This window comes from Tachysurus fulvidraco, chromosome 1 (assembly GCF_022655615.1).
Source record: "Tachysurus fulvidraco isolate hzauxx_2018 chromosome 1, HZAU_PFXX_2.0, whole genome shotgun sequence".
In the NCBI taxonomy this organism is placed as follows: Eukaryota; Metazoa; Chordata; class Actinopteri; order Siluriformes; family Bagridae; genus Tachysurus; species Tachysurus fulvidraco.
In genome coordinates, this window is record NC_062518.1 from 29,337,530 (window position 1) to 29,347,858 (window position 10,329).

Below are 10,329 nucleotides of genomic sequence, written 5' to 3' on the forward strand. Positions count from 1 at the left end.
TGAAATGTACAGGTTTGTAGGCAGCTGACCCTCACACTCAAACGTATGTGCTTGTTGAACAAATCATTCTAGATTTAGTCCCTCCTTTTCTATTATAATAATCTGTACACTTCTGGGGAGCTTTCCATTAGATTTTGGAGCATGGCTGTAGGGATTTGCTCATTAACCAAAAGAGCATTAGTGAGGTCAGGCAGTGATGTTGGGCCACGGATGTCCAGGGATCAGTCAGCATTCCAGGTTCCGTGGTTGAGGACAGAGCACTTGGGTTTTTCCACATCAACCACGAGGACATTGCCATGCTGGAACATACTCTGCCACAGTCCCAGTGAAAGAAAATTGTAATCAAGTCAAGTTTTTATTGTCATTTCAACCATATATAGCTGACGTAGTACACAGTGAAATGAGACAAAGTTTCTCCAGGATCATGGTGCTACATAAAAACAAAGACAGAGCTATAAGGACTTAGTAAGTTCGTCATAGCCACATAAAGTTCATTTGTGCAACCTGGTGTAAACAGTGCAGGACAAGACAAACGAGACAGACAAGACAGACAGTGCAGAACAAAAGACAGTGCAGACATAAAAATGCAAGACAATACAAAAAAGACAATAAACAGAAACAGCCTGTTTCTGCAGCATAACAGTAATGCTGTAGCATACAAACATTGAATGACACAAAGTATTTAAATTACAGGTTCTCTCTCGCGGTGTACAGTTAAAACAAACAAAACAAATATACAAACAAATCACAGACTGTACTGACAAAAATCATACTGTATTAAAAAACAATTCTATTTTAATGATAAAATTTACGTTTCATGGACTGTGGCGCCCTCTACTGGAAAACTAATTTTTTTATATTTACAAATTTACAAATTATAATTAACATTAATAATCTATTTTGTTGGAAAAGCACAAACACATAATTTATTGTGTCATCGCTTCTGAGGTTAGTTACAGTGCATTTTTGTTATTTGATTTTAGAAGTATAATAATAACAACATATACAAATATAATCCTAACACATCGGTTTTATTGACGTTAATTTACACAATTATAAATAGTTACTATTTCAATACAAAAAAGGCCGATAAGAATTTAAAAACACGACCACACCCAGAATAATAGATTTCCTTGGAATTCGTCATTCGAACCGGAAGTATATTAGCCCTTCCGCGGCCATCTTGGTCCAACTGATTTCTCGTAATACGGATTGGAATAACTGTGCTTTAGTGACGAGGGATATTGTTTGTCGCTCGAATGTTTTTCTAGGTTGGATTCACTGTGCTGCGCGGCAAAAGCGAGGGACAAAACAAAAGCATGTGAACATCATTTTCAGCTCAGGTGTGTATGACAGACACGATTTAGAAAGGTGGTAAAGAGACAAAACGAGGTTTAACAACACAAACGAGTTAGATGTTGATATTTGCTGAGAGAGCGTTGTAACGTTTGCTTCATATTAATTAGCTGTATTTGCTAACGTTTGTTGGCTGAGCGTGTGACGGCTAACGTGCTAGCCATAAGGTTCAGCTAACTGTGTAGTTAGCTTTAAAGTTATGCCTTAAAACGTGCAAGTATTTGGTTAGAGTGAGTCACGGAAAGTTTGACGAGGAGTTAGCTGACATGCTAATGACAGTTAGAGTCGCGTGCGCTTATGTAACGTCACGCTCATTTAAAATGTTGTGCACGCGCGAACAATTAGTAACCGTCAGGAAACCGTCAGCTTTTGTTAACGTGTCTCTGATCTGATTATCAGTGAAACTCCTTTTTCTGTCTCTCGTCTTTCTGTCTCTCTGTAGCCGTGATCTTGTATTAGGCTTAACACAGTTCTTCACACATGGATATGGATAGCAGCTGTCATTTTATTCTGTTTAGATTTAGAATTAAAACAAATGTGCATATATGTGTGTGTGTGTGTGTGTGTGTGATTAAAATCTCAGTGCCACGTGTAGTTTGTTTTTAAATACGTGTTTTTACGGTTTTTACGGTTTCCTCTAGGTAGATCAAGCGCAACAGGTCCCTTCCTGAAATTCAGCACCCAGCAGCTATGGGCCTGCGGTCAGCTCAAAAGAAGTTATTCCCCCTGCGAGGCATTGATGGCGTGGTGCAGCTCTTTGAGTATGAGTTGGGAAACCCCGAGCCTGATCTGGCCCTGCTGTCTCTGGTGCTGGGCTTCGTTGAGCACTTCCTGGCAGTCAACCGCGTGGTGCCTGTCAACGTCCCTGGAGTGCGTTTTGAACCCCTCAAAGGCGACTGCCTCAACTCCTGCTTTCCTACAGTAGACCTAGGCTTGATATCAGCACTGCACGAACGCTTCACGGCTCAGATCCGCGGTGCAGTGGATCTGTCACTGTACCGCAGGCCAGCCGCAGGGTCGAGCAGAGAACTAGTGAAGAAGGTCTCGGATGTGATCTGGAACAGCTTGAGCCGATCGTACTTCAAGGATCGAGCCCACATTCAGTCTCTCTTTAGTTTAATAACAGGTAGGAGTTGAGTGGTGTGCTATGAAAACGCTGTCGGTTATGTGGCAAGACACTTTATTATTTTTACTTGTATGGTTATTATAGTGAAACTTTCAGGGACACTTTGGATGCATAACCCAAAGTTTGGTGTCGATTTCAAAGTCTCCATAGTTTCTAGTTTGTGCAGTATTACTAAGCAAGTAGAAAGAAGTTACTGGCATCTGTAGTAATATGTTCTTTCGTTCAAAAATTTCACCACAGTCGACCAATGTCCAGTCACGCCACGACTTGCCCAGAAGCCCTCATTTGTTCATTTCTGTTTTGGTTTCTGAACAGGCACAAAGTTGGACAGCTCTGGCGTGGCATTTGCAGTGGTGGCTGCATGTCAAGTTCTTGGGCTGAAGGATGTTCACTTGGCCCTGTCTGAGGACCACGCCTGGGTGATCTTTGGCAAAGCCGGTGAGGAAACAGCCGAGGTTACGTGGCATGGCAAAGGCAATGAGGACAGGAGAGGCCAGACAGTCAGTACTGGAGTCAGTGAGAGGGTGAGAATAGTGCCTTTACACTTAATATTGTCCTTTTATTTTCAAAGAAAAACTTATTAATTAACCTAAGAATAAATAAAAGACAAACCTGTTGCAGAAAAAAAAAATTGTTAGTGTTTTTCCAGCTGAGCTTCTTTGTACATTCGATGAAAAGTGAGTTTAATGTTTAAGAGATCACAAGGAAACAAACTTGTTTGACTACATTTCGTTATGGTGTTTTTCTCTGTAGAGCTGGCTGTATTTGAAAGGATCCTACATGAAGTGCAATCGCAACATGGAAGTAGCATTCATGGTTTGCGCCATCAACCCGTCTTTAGATCTACACACAGACAGCTCTGAGCTCCTACAGCTTCAGCAGGTGAGCAAGAGGATGGAGCATGCTGTTTGCGAAAGTAGCCTGTGTAAGTAGATTTTGTCTTGTTAATGTCTTTTACTTCCTTCACAGAGGCTGCTTTGGTTGCTGTATGAGCGAGGAGACTTGGACAGGTGGGTTACAAAGAGTAAGATTGTAACCAACTGCATCATCTACAGTTACCTTGAGACTAACTCCTGCATACTGACGCAAACTGTTTCTTTGTCTTGCAGATATCCAATGGCAATGGGCACTCTTGCTGACCTTGAAGATCAAGAACCTGTCGGCAAAGGAGACCCTCACACAATTCATCTCAAGGTGCCAGAGCTTTGATGTGAATTTCAAGAGTTCAGGATGTATGGTTCCCTGGGCTTTTTTGGCATTGAAAAGCCGTATTGTGTTAGGTTGACCTAAATACAGTGTTTAGCAGGTTCAGTTAACATAGCAGGTAGGGCTATGCGATATGGCTGAAAACTGTATCACGATATCAGGGTTTCATATCGGTCGATATCGATAATTATTGATATTTTTTATGACCCTTTTAAAATAAGGATCAGGAGAAAAGTATATTACATTTAACCATTTTTATTTTAAATTTAACCTTCCTCTGATCATAATACCCTCAGTTATTAAAACAGAAATGTCAACAACCATGGAAAACTCAAATAATTAAAATGTAAACACAAGTCTAAAGTCACGATGAACACTTAACAATTATCTCTTAACATTTAAGGTGGAAAATGTAAGAAATGCTTAATAAAGTGTAATAAAATAGTGCAAAGTGTTAAATATAAACATAGAGAAACCTGAGAGTTTAGTGCAAGTTTAGTGCACGTTTACTAGCTGTTCATCTTCTGGTGAATGAAGTGTTTTAAAATATATGCAGTGTTTCGTAAACAGAAATAAAACTGAGGTAGACTGAGATACATCTGTAATATAAAAAACAAACCTGATGCAGTACAGTAACATTTGAAATATAAAACCTGCAGAAATATGAAAAGTAACTTAAGTTATTCTTACTATAATCATACTTGAAGTATTGATTATTCAATCATTATGAACATTCCTCTTTTATTTACAATTTCCTCGCTCGCTGTGGCTAATTTTCTGCTTATCAGCAGACCAGCACGAGACAACGATATGGTGCAACCAAACTTGATACTGTTACATGATTGCCTGTTAGCGTGTCACTCCCTACGTTGCTAAGTTACCAGAGAGTGAGTGCCTTTGTTAATGCAACCAAACTTGCTTTGCAACCTCTGTTTTCTTTCGATGAAGAATAAAAAATATCGAAAGTTTTATCGAACACATTTTTTTATTGATATCAATCACGTGTCTATCACGATACATATCGTTATCGTTTCATCGCCCAGCCCTAGTAGCAGTGGCAGACCACCAATCAGGTACCTGCAGCTCAGAGTAGGGTCACAAGCTGTTATCGTGTTCACAAAAACAAATATGAAGTGAGAGGCAAATACAGCATTGTGCAAATACAGCATCATACCAATTTATTAGGGGGTCTGTGTGTGGAGAAGGAATCTGTGATTTTTAGTCCCCCTTGGTTGTTGGATGGGGTAAAAAAACAAAAACTTATTTTATTTTTGGTCACCTCTGATTGTCTTCACTAACCATGTGCTTTTCGGTTCACCATGTTTCAAGGCTGTGGATTCCGCCAAGAAGTACTACAACAATGAGCACATCTACCCCTTTATGTACTTGGCTGGATATCACTACAGACACAGGAATGTGCAGGAGGCTCTGAGGGCCTGGGCCGAGGCCGCTACAGTCATACAAGAGTAAGTTTTAGGGCCAGCACGTTTTTGGGTGTTGACGTTTAACTTTCATTGCACTGTACTAATGACTTCGCTGCAAAAATGTAATGTGATGAATCTGTATTGTGTAAGGTTTGTTTCAAGGTAATGTTAGAGTGATTTAATGTGAGTAACGTGCTAGTAATTTATTTACAGCAGATGGCAGTGTTGATTTGTTGCTTAGTGATGACATTCTTGGGCATTTTTTGGTTTAGAGAGCAAATAGTGATATAGTAACCTCTTTCAGGAAGCTGTCGTTCTGGAAGAAATTTTTCAGTCTTAGGTGCCATGTAGTGCACCGGATCGTGTATAGTTTAAAAGACAGAATCTAATCATAGGCGTTTTTTGGTATTATTTAAGCAAAAACACATCCATATTTTGAGGAGTGATTAGGACACAGTAAAAGATGGCGTTCTGGTGCATGTGGCCATTTTATTGATCATTATTGTTATATTCCGTATATATGCCAACATCCTCATACTGTTAGCAATGAAGGAAAAAACACACGGGGAGAGTCTCTGCATCTGTACCTCTCTCTCTGCAAGCACAAGCTGCATAGACTGAAGAACTAAATATAGTTCTATCTGCTCTGCTTATGTGTCCCGAAGGATGTCTGTACCGGACACGCCCAAAACCCAGCCTCTTCCCCTTCCCTCTCTTCCTGTTTCCTGTTCCTTCTGGCCACAATCAGAATGCTCACTCCCTCACTTTTCCCCAACATCTATTTCTGGACATGTTGTACATTTTAACGTGTTTGCAAAATAAGGACACACAGCTGTGATTTGGTCCTGTAGTTTTTAAATCTTAATATTTGAATGATCTACTTAATAATTTTGAGTGGAATGTAATGCAGTGATCTGAGTCTTACATGATGCAGTTTGAAACCTGGTGTTATAATTAATGAGAGATTTCAAAATGCCTTTTTTAGGGCAAGCTGGACCTTAAATGATTCTTAAGGCTGAGTGGTTTTTATTAAGACTAGATCTCTTCAGCAAAACTGTGCAGCCACACTTATGGACTTTTGCCCTTTCATTTACAATGTGGTCTGTGGTGAAATAAGACATTGATAAATCTTGAGAGTAAGAGTTCTCTAATTACGCGTTGGTTCTCAGTTACAACTACTGCCGTGAGGATGAGGAGATCTATAAGGAGTTCTTTGATATAGCAAATGATGTCATCCCCACCCTTCTCAAAGAGACTGCTACTGAGAGTGGAGAGGGCAGTGAGGGAGCAGATAAGGTAATCACTCAAATAACTCAATATCTCAAAACTGACGAACAAGAAACAAACTTTTCACAAATGAACACAAACGTATGTGACCTATTTTCCCCTCTCTTCGGTTTATATTTGCCTTCTCCTGATAGGAACAACCAAGACAGACTGCAGCCCTCTCTGCCTTACAGGACCCAGAATGCTTTGCGCACTTGTTACGTTTCTATGATGGAATCTGTAAATGGGAAGAAGGAAGTCCCACACCCGTGCTTCATGTAGGCTGGGCCACCTTCCTAGTGCAGTCTCTGAGTCGCTTTGATTCTCAGGTAAACTGACTCTCACCCTGTAGTTGGATATGAACTGTAGGATAAAAGCTTAATGGTAGCTAAGCTAATGTATATAAAGTCCAGAGAAAAGATTGAATATACACACATGCATGTATTGTTGAAATTAAGATGTCTGTTGTTCGCTGTGCTGATCTCTAAGTGTTATAAAACTGTATATACTAAATATATGGGATTTCACAGTTCCTAACTAGGGATCTAATCCTTTGTTGGGATTCTTGCTCAGCCACACTGTTTAGAAAAAATAGCCCAAAGTTTATACAAAAAAAAAAGAAAAACTAGGTTATAAGTGCCACTCTTTGTACATGCAAACAAGAAAATTATGCCAAAAGCACATCACTCTGTAAACACAAAACATTTACATGGTGTAACAGAAGAACACATTGTACCAAACAGTTCCTTTGACAAGTCCGTTTTGGCTAATTCATCATTTCCTGGCGGTGTGTTAAGACGTACAATAATATTAAAGCTGGTAGGAGCGCTCAGAGCAACAGGAAATATTTGTAACTGTTAGTATTATATAGTTCAAATGAACTTTTTACCATGTAAAAAGGTGCCACTGTTTAATTCTTAGATTGAATATTTTTTCTTCTACAGTATATCACACTGTCTTGGTGTGACCCAAAAGATTCTATTCAGTGTTGCATTTCTGCAAGAAGGATTTTCTCCATTACTGGTTTAAATATTCTTTCTTTCAGATAAGAAAGAAAGTGACAATCATCACCAAAGAATCAGAGCCGCAAGACGATGATGACCAAGCCAGTGACGACCCCCGCGAGGGCCGGAGGAGAGGCCCACGACGCGAGTCCAAAGCTGAGGAATCTGCAGGACCTTCTCCACCAGCTGCTTCTGCGACTCCACCCTCCCAGCCTGGTCAGCCCAAAAAAGTGGGGGGAGAAGGAGGCCGTCGTCGTTCTTCGGCCGGAGGACGAGGGAAAGAAACGGATGGAAAGAATGATGCATCTTCTCCAAACAGTCCCGTTCCTTCCCCTACCCAAGCAGTCACAGTGTCCGGCGGACCAGTGGTGTCGTTCCACAGTGAGAAGATGAAGGGCATGAAGGAGCTGCTCTCAGCAGCCAAGATCAACTCAAGCGCTATTAAGCTGCAACTCACTGCCCAGTCACAAGTTCAGATGAAGAGGCAGAAACCCACTCCCTCTGGTGACTACAGCCTGTCCTTCATGAAACGCCCTCGCAAAACTCTCTAGAATGCTCCCTTTAAAAAAAAATAAAAAAATTTCTGGCTTCTTGTCACCTTGAGTAACACTTGGGTATCACTTTGCTGCAATACTGTAGGATACAGTATTCTTCACGTTTCTATTGAAAACTGTCAGCTCACTGAATGGTCCTTCATGCACCAGCACTGACTGTTAATATGATCCAATAGAAGGATTCCCCAATTTCAGCCCTCAAGAGCCATAGCACTGTATAATGTCATTTTTTTTCCATGCTCTTACACGGGCAGCATAATATGAACAGACTTTTGCTACACACTGGGATTGTGAGATACCTTGCAAAATATTTTTTTTAAAAAAGCAGATGAAACCGTGATATGTCACGGTCTGCATTTATTTACCCAAAACAAACGGCAAAAGTAACACAATTGTTTAAAACAGCCAAACTTCTTTAGAACAATTGTAATTAATCAAAATTCTTCCAAAACATAATATAAAACGGTGATTTGCTTAGAGCCATTACATTTTCAGAACTATGTATTGTAGAAACTACTACACAGCCTTAGTTAAAATCTGCCGTGTTCTGCGGATTATAACGGCAGGCACACTGAACTGTCTTAGAACTGCATACTAAGACTTAATTAAATACTTCTGTATTTTTTTTCATAATAATTGCATAATAGGAATTTAAATAGCATTGTACCAAAGTTATTAGTGTTTAAAAGTTATATACCCCCACCCCACCCCCCAAATTGTAATGTTTTTGTAAGGTTTCTCAGAAATTATGTCCTTCATAGTCACACTTGGGCTACAAGTTAAGCATGCGGGTGTTTAGCGTTGCCTTGTCATATTAGTTCTACATAAAATGTTCAATTTCACACGTGTTCTTTACATATAATGTCAAGGTAAATGCTTTTTAAAAAACTGCTGCTCTGTTATGAAACTATTTTTATAATAAAGAGTTCTCAAGAAAATTAAATTATTTTAATGCCATTTTGTTTAGATTTTATATTTTTGTAGATACAAGTACAGTGTATTTTATATATTTTTTTTAATAGAAGTAAAGAATTGAAGCTGAAATGATTTCTCAAAAATCATCCAAAAGACATTATTATCTGTGATTTATTTTAGCTGTATAAATGGGGCCCATAAGAACAAATGTTTGTCTGTAATCAGAATTTTTTTTTAGGAATTTTTCTAGGTTTCTAATTTTTTTTCTTCTCACAATGATCAATTCAATACACATTATAGACACCACAGCACATTTAGCATCCTCATACACAGTGGAGTTCAAAATGAGAGAATAACTTAGAAACACTGTTTTCTGAAATATTATTCTTCATTACTCAAAATCTGAAGGAATATTAGCTGTAGTTATACTAGTTCTGCTAATTATTAATAATTTTGTTTAACAAAATAACCAATGCACTGTAAAAAAAAAAAAAAAACACTGATCAAAATTAGAGAACAGTAAACATTGGAGCACAAAATAAGATTACAATTACATTTTTGAGGGTTAACAGCAGTCAAAAATGAGTAGGAAATGAGGCCCTTGCTCTGAATGACTTCAGCATATCTGCATCTGCAGGGCATCTCTAGTTTCCCACACTTATCTGGTCTGACCTTGGTTCACTCTTCTTCCAGTCTCTTCCATAGTTTGGTTTCTGTAGTTTCTTAGCAATAACTTTTTTTGCAAAGGATTTTCCAGAGATGGTCTCGCCATTTCATTATTTCAAGGAACTGCTTTTTCAGTTTCAAGGAACTTAATCACACAAAAATGATGTAGCAAATTCCTTGGCCTCAGCATCCTTATTTACAAATTTTACCCAATAATAAGAAAATCTAGCCACAGGAGTTGCGATCCAGTGACCTCTGTGCCGAGCCCAAGCCCGGATAATAGAAAAGGTTGCACTAGGAAGGGCATCCAGCATAAAACATGGCAAATCTAAACATGCAAATCGTCAGTGGGAATTCCATACTGGATAGGTCGAGGCCTAGGTTTACAATGACTGCCCCAGCACTGTTTACCTACTGGCAGAAATTGGACAGTTGAAGGGTAAGACAGAGAAGTTAAAGGTGGAGGTGGGATTTCATCAAGGATTGGCTTTGAGTCCCTTCTGGTCTGCTATGGTGATAACAGGTTGACAGATGAAGTCAGACAGGAATCTCCATGGACAATGATGTTTGTGGATGACATTGTAATGTGTAGTTTGAGTATGGAGCAGGTGGAGGAATACCTGAAAAGGTGGCCTGCTCTGGAAATGAAGAGGAATGAAAGTCATTCGTAGTAAGAGAGAATAAGTGTGTATGAACGAGAGGGAGGGAAGTAGAACAGTGAGGTTACAGGGGGTTGAGTTCAAGAAGGTGCAGGAGTTTAAGTATTTGGGGTCAACCATCCAGTGACGGGGAGTGTGGAAAAGAGGTGAAGA

The 10,329-nt window shown here is 39.4% G+C and overlaps 1 protein-coding gene across 2 annotated transcripts; it reads left to right on the plus strand.

Moving 5' to 3' along the window:
- The first annotated feature begins 1,187 nt into the window (after positions 1-1,187).
- On the plus strand, positions 1,188-8,876 carry men1 (multiple endocrine neoplasia I). Of its 2 annotated transcripts, none has more exons than XM_027169500.2 (10): positions 1,188-1,343; positions 1,998-2,482; positions 2,798-3,006; positions 3,236-3,364; positions 3,452-3,492; positions 3,592-3,676; positions 5,018-5,154; positions 6,282-6,408; positions 6,534-6,707; positions 7,424-8,876. In XM_027169500.2, exons 2-10 carry the CDS (start codon positions 2,047-2,049, stop codon positions 7,931-7,933), a joined length of 1,848 nt encoding a protein of 615 aa, XP_027025301.2. In that variant the 5' UTR covers positions 1,188-1,343; positions 1,998-2,046; the 3' UTR covers positions 7,934-8,876. The 2 variants fall into 2 exon arrangements, with proteins under 2 accessions (XP_027025301.2, XP_027025302.2); XM_027169501.2 differs by having other exon boundaries at positions 2,002-2,482.
- The last annotated feature ends 1,453 nt before the right edge of the window (positions 8,877-10,329 follow it).